Source organism: Daucus carota, chromosome 3 (genome assembly GCF_001625215.2).
Source record: "Daucus carota subsp. sativus chromosome 3, DH1 v3.0, whole genome shotgun sequence".
Lineage (NCBI taxonomy): Eukaryota > Viridiplantae > Streptophyta > Magnoliopsida > Apiales > Apiaceae > Daucus > Daucus carota.
The window spans coordinates 52,835,862-52,857,192 of NC_030383.2; the positions used below are offsets into that span (position 1 = coordinate 52,835,862).

General features: G+C 37.1%; 1 protein-coding gene across 1 annotated transcript; it reads left to right on the forward strand.

The window, feature by feature from the left end:
* Nucleotides 1–11,727: 11,727 nt before the first annotated feature.
* On the forward strand, nucleotides 11,728–12,339 carry LOC108212674 (cytochrome P450 CYP736A12). Its single transcript, XM_017384395.1, has one exon. It carries the CDS (start codon nucleotides 11,728–11,730, stop codon nucleotides 12,337–12,339), a length of 612 nt encoding a protein of 203 aa, XP_017239884.1.
* Nucleotides 12,340–21,331: the final 8,992 nt, after the last annotated feature.

A 21,331-nucleotide genomic window follows, 5' to 3' on the forward strand; every position in this document is an offset into this window, starting at 1 on the left:
CTTTAGGAATGATGACCCCGATAGAGTGCTCCATAAGTCTTCATAAATCTTCTAAGTATCGGGAGCTCACCAATGTGATGGCCTATTAGAATGATGAGCCCAAGGAACTCAGTCTAGAACAATCATTGAGTCCAGAATCCGCGGCCCAATCCTCTCTCCCGGCAGGAGAACCAGATAATCTTCATAAATAGAGATGGACAGGCCCACCTCGGTGATCCATATCCGACTATGGGCCTGCCGAGGCCCATGCCGATTTTTGGGCATAACAATTCCCCTGATGCAGCCTCTGGGCCGAAGGAACGAAGTCACTCCCGTCACGGAGGGAGGAGATCGAGCTTCAAGAGAAGGTTCTCCATGAGGAGTTAAAGACCGAGATGTTAACAAGGAGGGTGGAGTCCAAATCGTCAAAAGAAAAAAAACTGGGAGGACCAAGACGGGTATTCGGCTTCCGAATCACACTTTTGAAGATCAAGGCCCCAGGTAGACTAGGCCATTGTACTCAGAAGAAGAAGGGCCTTAGGTAAGGATCGCCTGTGCTGTATGGAGAAGGTGATGTTCTGGGACAAGAAGCTCACTCATGAGTTGGTTGTTGAAGCGATCAAGCAATACTGACCACCTCCAGGAAGCTAATTCCCGAAGATGACCGAGTTTTATGGTATGGCGACCAGATTGACCACTACAACAAGTACGAGTCCCTCATGACATGTATGGGCCACTATGATATTATGTTGTGTAAGATGTTTAAAACTCACGTGAAGGGATCAGCAACCACGTGGTATCGATCGCCGAGACCCCGATCGATCATCTCGTATGAACAGCTGAAAAAGAAGTTTCTGAGACACTATTTTTACCTGTTGCCGAAGGGAGAAAGATAATGAAGCTCTGATTCACTTTACGTAGAGACCGAACGAGAATTTGGGGGATTATTTGGCTCGGTTTAAAGAAGAAACCGAAATTGTGAACAACTTGGAAAAGGTAAAAGTAGTAGGGTTCTTAACGGCAGGCTTAGACCCAATAAAAGATAAGAAGTTTCGGTCCCCTCTTTACGATATATTGTCTAAATACTAGAATGATATATACTTGTGTGGTAAAAGTATCCGTAGAAAGGTGGAATATATAGGCAGTTACAAGGATAATTGTAGGTTTGACCGATATAGCTCTCGGTCGGATAATAGATTTAAAAAGAATGACATATAAGGACGGAGTTGATTGATCAACAGTCCATTCATGAAGGGCTTGAGAGTGGGCTTCAGTCAAGTTTACATGACCGAAGCTAGAGTCATGTTAGAGGGCTTTGTTGTCGGGACCCAGTATGGAGCCTCTGGGCCGAAGGTCAGACATTCACTGTCTGAGGCCCGGGCATATGTCGTTCCGTGGCCCCGCATACGACTAGACGTTGAATTCCCAACGTCTACAATGTTGCTTTTAGCGGGGCCATTCGTCCACCTCCGTGCTTCTCTCATCCACGATCAAAGAGATCGACGCTAATTTAAATAAAAGATTTAGTGAAGGTTGTTTCTTCATACTCATAATACACACACAAACACTTACGATTTTCGATTATACACTCACATAATATATTAACTTATTCTCACCGTGGAGCTGAATTGGGGGCCACACATTCTTCTTGCAGATCATTCGGACGATTGTTCTCCGGCAAAAATCTAGTTCCGATAATTATATATTTTATATTGTTAATAAACAGATACATTTGAGAAGATGTGTTGCTATAATCTAGGACGGACATAAAATATTCTGGTTATTGTAAAACTTTAATAAAAGAAATATAGATAACCTAATAAATAATAATAATCTGAATTAATTGATCACCTTTTACTGGTAGCGTTTAATATTTCACACATAATTAAAAATATTTTGATCCTATTTAAATTATAATATTTAATTTTTATTATAAATAAATATGTTGCTAATATTATAATTCTTAATTAAATTAACTTATACTAATAATGTAATCATATGATATTTTTTCGCAAAATTTAGAACAGATTTCATTAATAATTGGAAAGAGACTCAATCGGGATAAACCCCCAACTGATCATGCAACCAGGTTGAAAAACAAATAAACGAGCTAAATAATTAGCCGTTTTGTTTCCGGATTGCTTAACTATTTGAATACATATATTCTGAAAATTAAAAAACAAGATGATGATTTTTAGAGTAATCCAACCTGCGTGTCCATTGAAAATAGTAAGTTTACAATTGACCGTCACGGTAATATCATGGAAAGTGCAAAGTTCAGAGGACTCACTTGCAAAAACTGAGTTTAGAGCCTCTTGTCATGAACAAATATTTTTTGTTAAAGGTGAGCACATGTGATTTTCACTACCGTTCCAAACATACCCCAACTATCTACCTGCTGAACACCAGCTATAAACCTGCCAAAAGTGTTGTTGATGCAAGATTTCCGGATCTCCTAGTACACCATAAAATTCATTTTCAACACAACCAACACATCGCACAAAGCGAGACGCTCAAACACACAAATAATTATAACTCAAAAAGAAAGAAACGAAAAACCCAAATAGGTTTTTCGAGTTTTTGCAAAACTCGATTTATTGATGAGGAACCAAACCAAAAGATGATGTTTATTGATTGAAAAGATGGAGTTGGAGATTAAGGCTAGGCTTAAAGGAAGATGGCACGCCCGACTCTCATAGATGGGCAATCAGATTTATTTATTAGACATATGAATATAATCATATAATTTAAAATACATATCTATACTATACTATTAAAGCCGAAACATTAAAAGTTTGGTCGGTCGGTACTTGGGCCTAATTATGCGCCCATCTATACAAACAATTATCCTTTTTAACCCAAACATGTTATCTTTTTAATATTTTCTAACTAAAACAACTCAATCTTCTAAATTAACATTGAGCAACATATCAATTACCTTCTTTAACTAAAACACACCATCTTTTTAGATTTTCTAACTAAAACTCTCAGCTTCTAAAATAATACGGGCAACATAATATAAAAAAATAACATTATTATATATAATTATAAATAAAATAATCGATGATATTTTTTAACTAAAATTAAAATTATTTTTAAATACTCTAATGACCTCACAATAATACCGAAACATTAAAACTTTGGCCGATCGGTCGATATGTGAGCCGAGATACGAGTCTATTTATATAACAAATAATTCTTTTTAACTGAAATATATAATCTTTTTATATTTTCTAACTAAAAAAACTCAATCTTCTAAAATAACATCGAGTAATATAGTAATTAATTTTTTAACTAAAACATATTATAAAATTAATTAAATTTATAATATATACGATAACATAACAAATATATCAATCGCCCGTGCATTGCACGGGTTATAAGCCAGTGAAAATTAAAAAGTAAAATTAGAAATGGTAAATAGTCTTTAATGCGTTCAACAGATCCCTTTGTCATATGAGACCACATCGTCCTGAATAATTTCCTACTCGGTATATGGCAAGTAAAACCCGTGTTTACTGGGTTGCCTTATTTTGAACTAATGGGTTAGGACATAAAATAAACACCGATAACTTTTTTTCAGTACACTTATATCTTGACTTTGAATGTAATCCCGATTTATTTAGTAGAACTGGATAATCAGTAATCTCCTTAGCTGCTAGTTAAGGACATTTTGCAACATATAACAATTTTTATGAATAGTGTTACAGAAATCGAGAATCGGACCTAATCGGTTGAGCTACTGATTCAAGGATTAATCGGAAATCGGGGATTAATCGGAGTGAAAATCGGGTTTATTTTAATATTAAAATATTATTTAATATTTAGTTATTATTATATTAACTATTTAGTAACTAATATATTTACTATATTCATAAATTCTATAATTATTCATATTTAAAGTAATATAGTATTTTAATTTTAATAATTTATCATATATACTTCAATTAAGAAATATATATAAGGATTAATCGGATTTCAAAAATCGGATCGGTGGCCGACCTTGCAGGGGATTAATCGGGGTTAAATCGGGGATTTTTAGAACACTTACATGTGTATCGTATATTCTTTCTCCGCACATATATGACTTTCCCGGATTATAATATGGGTTTCTCTAGTGTGTGCCCATGGGCACATGCTAAGAACTAAATTTCATGAATTTGGAGGTTTTTTATCGGTGTGGTGGTTGCAAATGCAGGGGTCCACCATTATTAAGGAGGGTAAGCCAATCAAAACCTTCTAAATTTATAGGTTTTAGTGCTTAGCATGTGCCCATGGGCACACACTAGAAAAACCGTTTTATATATATATATATATATATATATATATATATATATATATAACTATTTCCTTCATCGAACTTATTCCTCAATAATTATTTCCCATTACACCACATGTATTTCAAGATTTTATAAAGTATATATTTTAATTATTTAAATTTTTTTATGTATAAAATTTAAATATACTATTTTTGGTCGGGATTATTTTCTTAAAATAATTTACAAAACTATACTTTGTAAAGATTCAAAATACGTGTCAAGGCCTCTCTCTCGAATATGTATAATTCATTAGGATGGAAGGATCGAGTCGATCTTATTAAACTAAATGTCGATATTAGATTATCAGTATTGCATATTTTGTTGCAACTTGTGTGTTGTCCATTCTTGGAAAAATTAAATATATTATCAAGTTAGGTGTATTATATTTTTATCCAAAAATTTAAAGAAAAGTTGTTTATATTATCATGAGTTAAATTGTCTACTAAGCATAAAAGTGTGAATTAATGATGAAAGAAAGCAATTAAGGATTAGATTTCCTCTTTAATTGTTGTGAATGTTAATAATTGTGATATACGAGTTTTTACTTTATTAAAACCTGTTAGGATTTATGTGTGATAGATAACAGTGAACGTAACATTTTCATGTATTAAGATTTATCTAAGTAGAACATACTGTCACAGCCAGAGTATGTCTTTGTAGTGTCTTTTGTTTATTGTCAAATGTAACACATGTATGCTTGGAAAAAGTTCAGTTCATATTGTTCATGCCCCAAAACGCAGAAGGGAATGACCGCAAGAATAAAAGACTACTATTGTCAAAATGGTTGACAGTACTACACAAGGCAAACAGTTGCACGGTCATGACAGCAAGTTTGTTGTTGACAGAAATTTTGGTTATAGCTGCGTAGACAGTAAGTTTCCGCTCGCATGACAGCAGAACATTGGCATTGCTACCTAAAATGTACTTAAAAAGGCACTGTCATCTCAATCATTGTTTGACAGCAAGTTTTGGTGTCCCCATGTCACTGTCATCGGAGATCTTAGATTAGATTTGATTCCACATCAAGTCAATCATGTGGCAGATAAGGATGTTCAACTTTAGGATTGCTACAGAAAAGATGTTCTGTAGCAGACCTACGTACCAAGCCTACAGCTTGAAGCTCAAGGATACAAAAAGTCGTGGATAGTTACTTGGAAAGGAGACAAGTCAATATTCATTCACTTCTGTTATGCTCAAAATAGTATGTTCCTAGGTTGCTTTTCTTACAATGTAACAACTGTTGATTAGCATTTTAGGAATGTCACATCGGCTGTAATCTTAAAGTAGTTGAAAAAGCGAAAGTCTACTTTATAGATCTACAGAACACGTGGTGGCCAAATTAGGTTTAAACTCTGATATAAGTATAAGAAACATAACTTGAGCCATAGAGTGATTGAGAAGATCAAACAGAGAGAACACCAAGGGAGGGAAACACAAGTGTATTCCTTGAGATAATTGAAACTCGAGAATCATTTTCTTTGGGAAGTAAAAGTACAAGTGTTCATAACTTAGTTTGCATCTTTCTCCACCGATATACTTAAATCTTTAATTGGTTGTTGAATTAAGATTTGAATTTAACAGTATGCATTCAACCCCCCCCCCCCCCCCGCCCCCCTTTGCAATACATTCGAGGACCAACAAAACCAATCCTTCTATTTTTTTTATAATTTTATCCCTCAACAAATAATATAATTTTTATAATTCAACTTGATATTACTGTCACTCTCGTGATCAACCTTGATGTTAACGGAGAAATCGGAAATTAACAAAGATTGAGGTCGTAACTGTGTCACGGTGGATATTTTTTAGAACGGGTTATCAGAAAGTGACGGTGGTGTGAGTTAGGGTGGCTGTGATTGTAGATTTAGATTTGTGATTTCAAAGAAATATTAAGGTTTTCAACAAAAGTATCTCTCTCAAGAATTCCGTTATCCACAATGTGCCTACGTACCCTTATTTACAAGAGATCAAGTGATATGTAATTTTTTCCGCCTAGAAAATCTATTGTGTTCAACCGCATTCCTAGGAAGTTGCCCAATATGATGAGGTCTAGTCATGGGCCTCAAGTAATGTCCGTCCGTCTAAAGCTTTTCGAATGACAACCATCAGATTTTCACAAACATGTCACAACCATCGCTTTATGACTCACCCAAAATGTAAGGAGACGTCCTTGGTCCCCAATAATAACAACCCACTAGCCTCTAGAGCAACTCTTTCAAATTGATATACTCGGAAAGATCCTTTAAGCTCCTTAGTTAGAGTATCAACCGAAATACAAAACAAAGCCTCCTCATCTTCCCCGATAAGGATGGTTTACCAGAATTCGGAGTATAGTTTACGAAGCTCGACGTTGTAGTCCACCTATGCTCAATAGCATCAGTCTAAACATAATGTGACTTCTCACGCCTGTCACATATTCATGCATATCATTTCCATATTCTGTAAATTAGAACATTGTTTTCTTCCACGCAGGGTGGGCCCAATTTACACGTCTAGCTGGAGGCGCCCAGGGGTTGGGCACGCCCATTTTTCAAGCAGCCCGTTTCTGATCGATTCATGGTTTAATATCACATCCTCCTAGGCCAAGTCCATTGGTCGAGCTTATGTTAAATTTTAAGTATAACAACTACTTTCGAAGCCTCAGTTATATTTAAATGTGAGAGAGAGTTCTTTAAGGCTCCAAAATTCGGTATTCATACCTTGACTTCCTTAAACTCTAGCGCGTCTTGAACTCTGTTGTATTTTTTACTTCATCCATCTTCTTTATCAAACTTCTCATTTCTCATCGATGTTCCTTAGTCTAGCACCGGCCAACATATAAGACACACCTTCCCTACGCCTTTCCAACCTTTGCAATTCCTTGTGGTTGATAGTTGTTACCCATTCACTGTATTTTGATTTATTTATTCAGGTCTTTTCCTGAAAATATAAATAAGCATAATTTCTCTTCATTTTCATTTGTCCTCCAGTTTCTTCTCTTTTACAACCCTCTAGCCACTCTTCTTCTTTGCATGATTGTTTCGGTCGCCGTAGAAATATCCATCATACTACTTTTCCATTATTTATTATTATTGATCCAAATAAAACATGATTAGACCTAATTAGCAATTTCAAGAATAATCTGGTGTAACACATATGGATATAGTGAAAATGCCATAAACTGAATATGATAAGAACAAATGTATGTTTTGCAACTAAATTTTATACATAGCTAAAGGCGATGAAGAACAGTCTGTCACTACTGCATTCTATGAATCTCTAAACACCATGTGCAAGATGATCATCCTACAATCCTCTTTAATATATGTAATATGCTTGATTTGTAACTTGTGGTTGTCCAGAGAGTTGTGCGGGATATTGTTGCAGAAATATATGAATATTGTTGTTGGATATATGCTCCTGATATGTATACGAGATTGTATTAAATGGTAAATTAAAAATTATTTTATTCCTAAAATAATCTCAGTCACTCTTTACATTTATGATCCAATAATAGATTGTTTGATCTAAAATGACTACAAAAAAAGTTGTACTACACTGATCCCAACTCATAGTTAAATATGAGAAATAATATCTGATTTTATATTCTTATATAGTGAAATACAACTTGATATGCAATTAACTTAGGGTTTGTCGGGGATGCCGGTAAAAAGTGTTGTGTTGTTAGAAAAGGTACGTACCGTAGAAAAGGTGATATTTTAGAAATAAGAAAACTATATGATAATCTTTCTTATATTTATATATTTTAAGTTATTATATGAAAAAAAAATATTATATTTAATTAGGTTTGACAGCTATATTTATGCACTTTTACGAGAACTCAAAAACACTGTTTTTCAAAAGCATTAGAAAGTAGAGAAATGCTTTTGCGAAAGCAGTTTGCTAGCTTGAAGAGCTGATTTTCAATTTCTAGAAAAAAAAATTCAGAAAAAGATGTGATGTTTGTAACAGTAATATTGTCAAGCTAAATCTTATTGTTAGAATATGCCTTGAATCGGTTAATGCCCCAACGCTGGGACTTCGGGGATCACGCTTCCCGGTCAGCGAGTCGGGGTCGAGGAACGAAGCGTCCTGGTTTGGGCCTATTTATCTAGGCTTTTCTGTTATACACTAGGGTTATCTGTTTTGGGCCTATTTCTCTGGACTTTTCTGTAAGAGCCTAGAGAGTATTATATAAACTCTCTAGGGCATAACCTAAACGTATGCCGTATGTTGTAGCCATATGCTGTAATCTGTGTCCTCAAGATCAATAAAACTTTTCTCTTCTTCTTATTTGTGTTCTTTCTTTACGTTTATTATTAGTCTTTATTGCTTCCGTTATAACAAACTGGCATAAGAGCGAGGTTACAGTCAAAAAGATGTCTGGTGGTATTAACGTAAAGGTCGACAAATTTACTGGGAGGAATAGTTTCAGTTTATGGCAAATCAAGATGCGTGCCTTGTTAAAGCAACAGGGGCTCTGGGCGCCTTTGAACAAGAAATCGAAGGATTCTGAAAGCGCTGATATGGCCAGTCTTAAAGAAAAGGCACACTCAACAATTTTGTTGTGTCTTGTAGATGATATTATTACTGAAATTGCGGAGGAGGATACCGCGTCTGGTTTGTGGTTAAAGCTTGAAAGTCTCTACATGACAAAGTCTTTAACAAATAAGTTGCTTCTGAAGCAACGTCTGTTTAGTCTACAAATGCAAGAAGGTATGCCTCTTCGAGATCACTTAGATCAGTTCAACACAATTTTATTAGAATTGCGTAGTATTGATGTTAAAGTTGAAGATGAGGATACTGCTTTAATTCTGTTAGTTTCTTTACCCTTACCATATAAAATTTCGTACAATCATCTATTGTGGGTAAAGATACTATTTCTCTAGGGGAGGTTAGATCTGCTCTTCATTCTAGAGAACTGCGCCATAAGGCGGCTGGTACAGGTACAGATAACCAGGCTGTTGGGTTGGTAGCCAGCGGAAGTACCAGACATGGAAAGTCTGGGAAGAACCCAGCTCCTAACGGTTCGAAATCTAATGATGTCTGCAATTACTGTAAAGAGAAGGGACACTGGAAATCTGATTGTCCCAAGAAAAAGAAACGACAGGATAAATTGGCGGATGCTGCTGCAGGTACTGCTGCTATAGCTGATGCTGATTCTGAAGATGATATTGCTCTAGTTGCTGTCAATGACACGCATCACTCTGATGTGTGGATTCTTGACTCTAGAGCGTCTTACCATATATGTCCGCGCAAGGATTGGTTCACAACCTACGAACAAATAGACGGTGTAAAAATTTCTATGGCTAACAGTTTTGTTTGTGAGACGGTTGGAATAGGCTCGGTTAAACTTCAGACACATGATGGTAATTTCTGCACATTGAATGATGTTAGGCATGTCCCACTTATGACGAAGAATCTGATATCTCTGAGTATGTTAGATAACAAGGGTTTCAGCTTTAAAGGTGAAGGTGGATTTCTACCTGTCTGCAAGGGTTCTGATGTGATTTTGAAAGGTGTTAAACGTGGTACCTTGTACCTTCTTCAAGGTTCTACATTAACATGTTCTGTTGCTGTTGCGTCCTCGGAAATTGAAAAGGAGCATTGGCAAGCTGTGAATGAGGGGAATTCTAGGCATCATACAGTCAGGGATACGCCAAAACAGAATGGTGTCGCAGAACGTATAAATCAGACACTTCTGGAGAGAGCTAGATGTGTGTTCTCTAATGCTGGACTAACTAAAAGTTTCTGGGCAGAAACGGTTAGTACATCTTGTAATATTATAAATCGTGGATCTCACATAGAAAGTGGTGGTGTTGAGAAACAGGTGGAGCAGGGAATCACTCAAGATGATAACCCAGCTGATATGTTCACTAAGCTGGTTCCACATAGCAAGTTTCAACATTGTTTGAACTTGTTAAATGTTCGGAGTTGTTGATTGCCCTTTCAAGGCAAAATCTGAGGCAGAAGAGTTTTTTCTGGTAAATCTGTTTTCTGGTACGTCTGGCATTATTATGATGCATCTGGTACATTTGTTTTCTGGTACATCGAGCATTATAATGGTGCATCTGATTTCTGGTACATCTGGCATTATTATGGTGCATCTGGTATATCTGTTTTTGTGAGAGGATTCAAGTCAAGGTGGAGATTTGTTAGAATATGCCTTGAATCGGTGAATGCCCCAACGCCGGAACTTCGGGGATCACGCTTCCCGGTCAGCGAGTCGGGGTCGAGGAACGAAGTGTCCTGGTTTGGGCCTATCTATCTGGACTTTTCTGTTATACACTAGGGTTATCTGTTTTGGGCCTATTTTTTTGGGCTTTTCTGTAAGAGCCTAGAGAGTATTATATAAACTCTTTAGGGCATAACCTAAACGTATGTCGTATGCTGTAGCCGTATGTTATAATCTGTGTCCTCAAGATCAATAAAACTTTTCTCTTTTGCCTATTTGTGTTCTTTCTTTACGTTTATTATTAGTCTTTATTGCTTCCGTTATAACACTCATAAATGGGTCTGAAGCTATTTACTCGACCTATTTCATATCTGACAAATTTTTAGAACACTTGTAGATATAGTGGGTGTTTGGGAGTGATGACTTATGGGCTTAAAAGCCTCAAAAGTCCGCTTTCACTTTTAACTGCCTGTTTGGCAAAACTCAGGAAGCTCTTAATAGAGCGAAAAGAAGCCCAGCAAATAAGCTTCCTACCCTAGCTTTTTTTGGAGACCCAACTTCTGCTTCTTTTTATGACAGAAAACGTGGACTTCGACCTTCAGCAGCGACTAAATAAATATAGGTATCACAGGTGTCTTGTGCCAAGGATGAGTGTCTCAGTAGTTACCCCTGAGCTTCTGTAGATTCAAATCTTTTAATTAGTGTATATGTCGGAAAATTTTGTATTATTTGTGGTTATTAATATTTTATTTTAATGCAGATTTTAAAATTTTGTAATGTAAAATATTTCATGTATTAACAATAAAAGATCTTTTATAATTACAATTTATTTTTTACAAGAAATAAATTATTATATTACAAAATTACCAAACTAATACCAACTTATAAGTTAAGTTATCCAAACACTTAAAAAACTTATAAGTCACGGTATCCAAACACTTATGGTAGCTTATAAGTCCAAACCAACTCATCACTTATAATCCACTTCTTTACTTTAAGCAATAAGTCACTTCTTTTAAGCTCAGCCAAACAGCCCCATACTTATGAGCCCAAAATGGAGAAGTGGAAGCTGACGAAAATAGGCGTTATTATATATACCGCCCACGAAACTTGAGATTGTTGCTTAAATTTTTTACCGCATTGCAGTTCTAGAGAAACAAAAAGGGAAAAAACATGGTTGTTGGTACAGAATAAATAGGCATTTTCACGTCCAAATAAGTTAGGCCACGATATATTCAACAATTGCAAAATTCTATTTTCATCAGCAGAGCTAAAATGTCTCTGTACAACTTGGCTATCTTCTTACTTTTTCTGGTAACCTTACTGTGGTTTATACATGGTCTGATACTGACATTGCTACCATTCAAATCAAATGGCCGCAAATTACCACCAGGTCCCCGAGGCCTACCGTTCATCGGAAGCTTATACTTGTTAGGTAAGCTTCCTCACCGTTCCCTTAATGACTTGGCAAAGAAGTATGGTCCAATAATGTCCATGAAGTTAGGAAATGTCACAACAATTGTTGTCTCGTCTCCCGAGTTTGCGGAGAAGGTCCTCAAGACTCATGACCTGGTTTTTGCTAGCAGGCCTCATACGGAAGCTAGCAAGTATCTATCTTACGAACACAAAGCTCTGGCATTTGGCCAATACGGACCTCATTGGCGTAACGTTAGAAAGTTGTGCACACTGGAGCTATTTAGCGCGAAGAAGATTGATTCTTTATCAAAAATGAGGAGGGAGGATGTCGTGCTGATGGTGAATACAATTAAAGAGGCTGCGATGGCACGACAAGTGGTGGATATCAGTGATTTAGTTGGAGATGTGATTGGGAAGATGATTTATAGGATGTTGTTGATGGGAAAAAGTGACCACAACGGCAACAACTAAGTGCGGAATCAACCTTCGTTGGACAATAGTTATCCCTACTTGTATGAACCTTCGATGAAACAAACAAGTAAAGCAACAATAAACAATAAACAAGACACCAAGAATTATACGTGGAAAACCCCCTCAATGAAAGGAGTAAAAACCACGGGACCGTAGTCCACCCAAACAATTCACTATGATAAATTATATGGGTAATACACCAAGTTCTTCTCCAGATAAAACTAGAGGAATACAATCACCTTCACACTCTTGGAATAACTCGTCAAGAAGTATGGAACCAAATAAGCAACAAAAGAACAAAGACCCACGGCTAGGTTCAGCCTCTCCATGGCTCTTTAGCTACTGCCCATCCCCTCAAATACACCTCCGAATCCGATCTGCACCGTTCAGAATTTAGATATCGGTGTTAGGAAGATGCTGTCCGAAATTCAGGACGATCCGACCGTTGGAACTCCGGGAAACGCAAAAACAAGGCAGCCAGCGCAACCAGAAAATTTCCTGCGAATTTTCACACAATATATCTCTTTTGCCTATTTTCTCTCTTGCTTATTTTTCACAAATATCCTCCTATATTTATATATAGGGTTCCCTTTATTTTTATCTCCTTGTGGGTCAAAACAAGGGTAATCCTATTGGGCTTTTAATCTCATAGATAGAAACCAAAACCCAACAAATCTCCCCCTTTCTAACTATGAGAAAGAGTTCGCCATTCCGGCGATCGAACAACATACCTTTAGCTTCCCTTTAGCTAAAGACTTTGTCAACATATCAGAACCATTATCATCGGTGTGTACCTTTTCCACTTCAAACAACCCTTCTTCAAGAGCGTCTCTAATCCAATGATACCTCATGTCGATATGTTTCGTCCTTGCATGAAATGTTGGATGCTTAGCTATATCGATAGCTGCTTGATTATCACAAAGAACCACATAGCGTTGTTGCGGGAAGCCAAGCTCCTGCATCAACCGCTTTAACCACAACAACTCTTTATAAGCTTCAGTTGTTGCTACATACTCAGCCTCCCCCGTAGAAAGTGAAACACCCTTTTGCAACCTAGATTGCCATGAGACTGCTCCCCCTGCAAAAGTCATCAAATATCCAGAAGTGGATTTCAATGTATCCTTATCACCTGCCAAGTCAGAATTTGTATATCCAATAAGCACTGGTTTATCATTCCCAAATGTAAGACCCAATTTGGAAGTACCTCGAAGATAACGCATAATCCACTTAACTGCTTCCCAATGCTTCTTACCCGGATTTGTAAGATAACGACTGACAACCCCAACTACAAAGGCAATATCAGGTCTCGTAGATACCATAGCATACATCAAACTTCCTACTGCTGAGGCATATGGAACTCCATCCATCTCTGCAATTTCTTCCTTCGTAGAAGGAGAATCCTTTTCAGTTAACTTAAAGTTGGTAGTAAGAGGAGAACTAACAACTTTAGCTTTATCCATGTTGAACCTGCAAAGCACCTTCTCAATATATTGCTCTTGTGATATATGCAACTTCTTGGCCACTCTATCTCGATGAATACGAATGCCAAGAATCTGTTTCGCTGGCCCCAAGTCCTTCATGGCAAAGGACTTACTCAACTGTTGCTTCAGTTGGGAAATTCTTTCAGTATTTTTGCCAACAATAAGCATGTCATCCACATAAAGCAATAATATGATAAAATCATCATCTGAAAATCTCTGAACAAAAACACGATGGTCAGAAATAGTCTTACGGTAGCCTTGCTTCTTCATAAATGACTCGAACTTTTTATACCATCGCCTTGGTGCTTGCTTCAAACCATATAGACTTTTTAGAAGTCTACAAACATACCCCTCTTTACCTTTAACCTGAAAACCTTCAGGCTGCTCCATATAGATTTCTTTGTCCAAGTCACCATGTAGAAAAGCTGTCTTAACATCCATTTGTTCAACCTCCAAATCAAGACTAGCTGCTAAACCAAGCACCGTACGAATTGATGTCATCTTAACAACGGGAGAAAAAATCTCATCAAAATCAATACCCTTTTTCTGACTGAATCCCTTGACGACCAACCTAGCTTTGCACCGTGGTTGTGAAGTATGCTCATCTTGCTTCACTCTGTAAACCCACCTGTTCTTCAAAGCTCGTTTTCCCTTAGGTAGCTTCACCAACTCAAAAGTATTATTCTCATACAAGGATTTCATCTCATCTTGCATGGCATAAACCCACATCTTCTTGTGCTCATCTTCTATAGCTTCTGCATAAGATTCAAGTTCACCACTATCAGTCAATAGAACATACTCATCAGCAGAATACCTGTTGGAAGGATGACGATCTCTGTTAGACCGCCTGAGTGGAACGAATGGTGGAACATTTTGTACCGGTGACTCCTCATGGGCATCATCATCCATGTCACTATTTTCGGGAATATCTGTATTAGTGTCATGTTGGTCATTATCATGAGCATCGTCTCCAACCTGCGAGTCCACATGTCTTGCAGGAACTGGATCCAAATCAACCAGATCATTGTTATGTTGAGGAACTGACTCTGCCTTCCCAACATCTTTCAAACTCTGATCTTCAACAAAGATAACATCTCGGCTTCTCACAATCTTCTTTGAAACTGGATCATAGAGCCTATAGCCGAACTCATCTTGGCTATAACCAAGGAATATGCACTCTTTAGTCTTCACATCTAGTTTAGACCTTTCATCTTTGGGAATATGCACAAAAGCCTTGCATCCAAAGACACGCAAATGATCATAAGAAACATCTTTACCACTCCAAACTCTATCTGGAATATCAAACTGTAAAGGAACACAAGGTGAGAGATTTAATACATTTACCGCAGTATTCAGTGCCTCACCCCAGAAAGACATCGGCAACTCAGCATGTGAAAGTAAACATCTGACCCGCTCCACTAGTGTTCTGTTCATCCTCTCTGCCAAACCATTAAGCTGAGGTGTCTTTGGTGGAGTCTTTTGATGCCGAATACCCTGCTGTCTGCAATACACATCAAAGGGACCTGTATACTCCCCTCCATTATCTGTACGGATACACTTCAGTTTCTTCCCAGTTTGTCTCTCAACTAAAGCCTGAAAATGCTTAAACACGTTTAATACTTGATCTTTAGTCTTCAAGGTATAAACCCACAACTTCCTTGAATGATCATCGATGAATGTAACAAAATATAATGAACCACCATTGGTTCGGGTTTTCATGGGACCACAAACATCGGAATGCACCAAGTCAAGTATATGCTCTCTACGAGAGGGAGGACGACTCTTAAAAGAAACTCTGTTTTGCTTGCCAGCAACACAGTGAGAACACCTTTTCAAATGTATATCAGTCAGACCAGATAGTACCTTTTTCTTCGACAGCATATTCATTCCTTTTTCAGTCATGTGAGCAAGTCTCTTATGCCATAAATCAATCATATCAACATTCTCCACAGCGTTAACAATGCCAGTAGAGACTTTAGGTTGTGTCATATATAATTTCGGACACCTCTTTCCTCTTGAAAGGCATATGTTCAGCCTATTTGTATTTAAAGAGGTACAACTCAACTCAGATCAGAAAGCTCAGTAAATAGCAAGTCATCGGAATCAGTACGAAGAACGTCAAATGATTTATGGAAATCATATGTCAGATAAGTTCCAGGATGCTGCTGCACGCCACTGAAAGAAGTTCATTAATATGTTCAAGCCTCAGTGCACAAATAATCTTCTGTGGCACGTCCAGGAATTCAGAAGACATAAAGTTTCTGTACTTTATTTCATCAGAAGATTCCATTTAATGAAGATGTACGTACAAGACGAAGACTCGACGAACTAACCAAATTCTTATTGTTTATTTGACGAAGAATATTTGATTTAACTAGATACAGATGAACCAGACAGTACATCTGTGTATCAGTTATTCAAATTAAATATTTGAAGTCAAGCAGAAGTGATAGTTCGTTCGTTCGACAAATCAAGAAGAAGTTATTCAAGTTTAAAGAAGACCGGAAGCTGTTCTACTGAAGATTGTGTGATTAAATATTTTAATAGACTATTATTTCACTTCTCAAATAATTATATTAATTATGTAATTTATTTATTAAATTAATTCACTCTCGAATTAATTTAATTTATGAATTTATATGATTAAATTAATTAAGTGAATAATTTTCTATTTTAATATACTATTTTATTTCTTTATTTAATCACAAAAACCTCCTCAGCAAGACAATTCTGGATTGTCTTGCCGAGTGGCTTCATTTGGCTTCCAAGACAATTCTCCATTGTCTTGCCGAGTCAAGTGAATGGTGTGCAAGACAATCCTGGATTGTCTTGCCGATTCATTTCAGCTGTTCAAATGGTGTGCAAGACAATTCTTGTGAATTGTCTTACCGAAGGATTGTGTAAGACAGCAAGACAATCTCTTTGTCTTGTCTTGCCGAGTCAAGTGGATGGTGTGCAAGACAATCCTGGATTGTCTTGCCGATTCTTGCAATTGTCTTACTGACTTGTGCAATTGTCTTCCCTTCCCTTTGATTGTCTTTCTGACTTGGTTAAAGCTTGGCAGACAATCTGTGATTGTCTTCCCTTGCCCCTTTTTGTCTTGCCCAAGCCTAGATTGTCTTACCCTTCTTGTATTTGTCTTTGCTAGCTTGTAATTGTCTTGTCTAGTGATTGTCTTGCATGTACAATGCTTTGCCTATAAATATGGCATCCATTCTTCATTTTCAAGTGTTCATTCACTTTGTATTCAAAGCATTTGTAAAGCTTTCAAGTTGTTAGTAACTTGCTTGTTCGTTATATCCACAGTTTTCTGTGCTTTGATAACCCGGTTGTTTTAATCGCTAAATCTAGAATATACCCTGTCGAATTTATTCTACGAACTTTAGTGGACATTAAAACTGAACCATTTTAATTATATAACGACGTCAAACATTGTTATATTAATTAATTATAATCTGATTAACAAATCATATCCAATCAGATTCACTTCCGCGACGATTTGGTACTGATTGTATTCAACCCCCCCCTTCTACAATCATATCTGGACCTAACAATTGGTATCAGAGCGAGGTTGATACCATTTTTCCGTATCAGATCCTATACACACTCTGTAACGTCCAAATATTTTTTATTCGAATTAATTTTATTCCAAAAATTAATTTTAATTTAAAATATTTTTCTTTCAAAAATCCAAATCTCATCCAAACACTATTCATTTCAAATCCTTAAACATGAGTACACAAAAGATCAGTAGCATCAAAATCCCACCGTTCAGCCAGGAACACTTTGGCCTATGGAAAAGGCACATGTTCCTATTCCTTCGAACAGCGAACAGAAAATACATTGGGATTTTAGACAAAGGTGTTACTACTCCTATGAAGGTCATATTAGCACACGAAGAGGATGGTGTGTTGATACCTCATCAGGTCATTCCGAAAGAACTTTCTGAGTTCACAGATGAAGAGAGTGAACAGATGAATTTAGATGATGCTCTTCAACTAATTTTGGTTGAATCTCTAGATCCAGTGATGTACAATGCTGTTGTAAATTGTAAGAACGCCAAGCAAATCTGGGATACGTTAGAGATTATCAATGAAGGCTCAGAGGAAGTTAGGGAAAACAAGAAAGAGATACTGATGGCTCAGTATGAACAGTTTGGTTCCCATCCCGGTGAAGGGATTTCAGAAGTATTTATCAGACTTAATAATTTGATAAATAATTTAAATCTGAATGGGAAATTCTACGACAAGAAAGAGGTCAACATGAAGTTTCTCTTAACCCTTCCTGAACATCTGGAACACAGAATCACTGCCATCAGGGAAAGCAGAGATCTGAATGAGATTTCTCTGGAAAGACTCTACGGAGTTTTGAAAACTTATGAACTGGAGCAAGTTCAAAGTAAACAGAGATATGGCTGGGGAAAAACACAGAACCAGTCAAGAGCTCTAGTTGTTGAGTCACCTGTACTGGAAGAAAAGAAGAAGGATGTTGTTGTTCCTTCTAAGACTACTCAGGAATTTGTTGTACCTGAGATGGGTCAGACTGCTTCTACCAGTGGTGACGAAGAGTTCTATACAATGGAAGAGCTTGAACAGTTAGAAGATCAATCTCTATCACTGTTTGCCAAGAAGTTTGGAAACATGAGATTCCGGAAGAACCCTTCCTATAAATACAAACCTACTGTTAGTAAGTTTCAGAAGGGAGGCTATTCATCTTCTACAAGCAAAGGAGGATACAAGACTGGGATGGTGGACAGAAGCAAGTTCAAATGCTTCAATTGTGGTGAACCTGGACACTTTGCAACTGAGTGCAAGCAGCCCAAGGTTCAAGGAAAGAGAAAGGATTCGTATGATGAGCTGAAGCAGAAGTATGATGCCTTAGTAAGAAAGCATTATGGTACTTCTGGAAGTCAAAGCTTCAAGAGCAAATCATATCTAGCAGAAGGGAAAAGCTGGGATGATACAGATAGTGATGAAGAAGAGCAGATTGGGAATGTTGCTCTCATGGCTGATGCTGGATCATCTTCACCTCCTCCTGCTGGAAGCTTTCAGGTAGATCCTACATGCCCTAAACTGTTTATGCAATTAGGACTTGAAAGAGATGATGCTATTAAAAAGTTGAAAGCTGCTAATCTTAAAATTGATACTTTAGTCTTAGAAATTCATGCTTATAAAATGAATGAGATGAAAGTATTAAAACCTAAAATAGAACAATTGACTATGGACTTAGGATTACAATGTGCTAAAGTCAAAGTTCTAGAGAAAGGTGAGATTGCTTTAAAACTTCAGCTAGACGAAGAGAAAGTGAAATGTAAAGCCTTTAAGGATGCCTCCTTGATAGTCAAAGAACTTAATGATAAACAAGAGATCAAGAGAACTGTTGGAATAGGCTTTGACTATAACAAATCTGTAGGTAAGGCTAGTAACATTACTCCTTTTAAGAAGAGTGCTGAAGAGAGAGGGATTCCTTTTGTTTTGAAAGATTCCCTTAAACCTTTGTTTAAAACCTCAGAAGCTGAACCTCTTTTAGAGACTCCTGTTGTCATTAGATATGAACTCAAACAGGAAGACCTTAAATTGAAAGAGAGTAATGAGAAGAGAGATGAGATCTTGACATCACTGAAACCAATCAAAGTGAAAGGCAATGTTAGGTTGCCTAAAGCTGGTTTAGGTGTCAACTCTGAGAGAACTAAATTCAACAAGCCCAATAATTTTGTTAATAGTAAGATCAAGAACAATAGGTGTCATTCTACTGAGAACTTTAAATCTGATAACAAGGTTAGAGTAGAATCTATTGATGTTCCTACTACTATGACTGATACTTCTGTTGTTCCTGCTTTTGATGCATGTCATAAATCTTGTAGTATTGATAATTGTATGACTTGTGCTTTCAATTTGATGTCTGCTTTTAAAAATTTGCATGCTAAAAATGAAAACACATCACCTAGACAACACACAAACAACAAGCATGCAAGATCAAAGACTGCTAGTCCTACTCATGTTAGGAAGGAAACTTATGTTCCAAAGCCTAAAACTAAGGTTTATAAGGCTGTTGTTAAGGAAGTAAGTTCAGTCAAGTCTGAACCAAGTATCAGTCCAAGAGGCTCTGTTGTTACACCTGATAGAAATCAGTTCTTTAAGTTTGCTGGACCCAATCAAGTGTGGGTCCCAAAGACTGTCTAATCAAGTTGTCTTTTGCAGGGTGCCAGTGGAGTTGTTCGTGTTACCTGGGTGCTTGACAGTGGAGCGTCAATGCACATGACTGGCAATAGATCCCTGCTGGAAGACATAAGAGAAGGAGCTGGCCCTACAGTGAGCTTTGCTGATAATAGCAAAGGTCGTACTGTGGGATATGGCAAGTACAAAATTGGAAGGATCATCATAGAAGATATTGCAATAGTTGAAGGACTTCAACATAATCTCCTGAGTGTCAGTCAATTTTGTGACAAAGGTTATTATGTTCATTTTGAAAAGGAGATATGTATCATTAAACATATCAAAGATAAGCGTCCTTCACTATGTGGCATAAGGAAAGGCAATATATTCGTAGCTGATTTGTCTTCAGGACCTGGAAACGAAGTTCACTGCTTCTACGCCAAAGCATCTGCTGAAGATAGTTGGTTATGGCATAAGAAACTCTCACACCTCAACTTCAAAACCATGAACTCTCTAGTCAAGAGAGATCTAGTGAGAGGTTTGCCTTCCCTGGAATTCTCATCTGATGATCTCTGTGAAGCTTGTCAGAAAGGAAAAGCGAAGAGAGCATCTCACAAAGGCAAAACCATCAATACCATTACAGATCCACTTCATTTGTTGCATATGGATTTGTTTGGCCCTGTTAATGTTGCATCTATTGATGGAGGAAGATATGCCTTAGTCATTGTGGATGACTTCTCGAAATTTACTTAGGTTTACTTCCTGTCTTCTAAGGATGAAACTCCCCTGACAGTAATTGATCATATCAAGTTGGTTGAGTTGGAAAAAGGTGTTCCTGTAAAAGCTGTAAGATCAGACAATGGAACTGAGTTTAAAAATCAAACTCTAATCAACTTTTACTCTGAAAAGGGAATTAGAAGGCAGTATTCAGCACCAAGAACTCTTCAGCAGAATGGAGTCGTCGAAAGAAAGAATCGTACACTGATCGAAGCTGCAAGGACTATGATTGCTGAAGCAAAGCTTCCTCTGTACTTTTGGGCTGAAGCTGTGTCTACTGCCTGCTATACCCAGAATAGAACTTTGATCAACAAGGATCATATGAAAACTCCATTTCATCTGTATAACAACAAGAAACCTTATGTCAAACATCTTCATGTCTTTGGAGCCAAGTGTTATGTTCTCAAGGATGGTGAAGAGAACTTGAACAAGTTTGAGCCAAAGGCTTCTGAAGCAATTTTTGTTGGTTATACAAATAATGCTTATAGAGTTTTTATAATTGATACTCTGTCAGTGAAAGTTAGTGTCAATGTTACATTTGATGACACTAAACTTCCAAGTATACAATCTGCTGATCCA

Excerpts from the sequence above, each read along its gene's own strand:
- LOC108212674 (XM_017384395.1), top strand. The coding sequence starts at position 11,728 with ATGTCTCTGTACAACTTGGCTATCTTCTTACTTTTTCTGGTAACCTTA.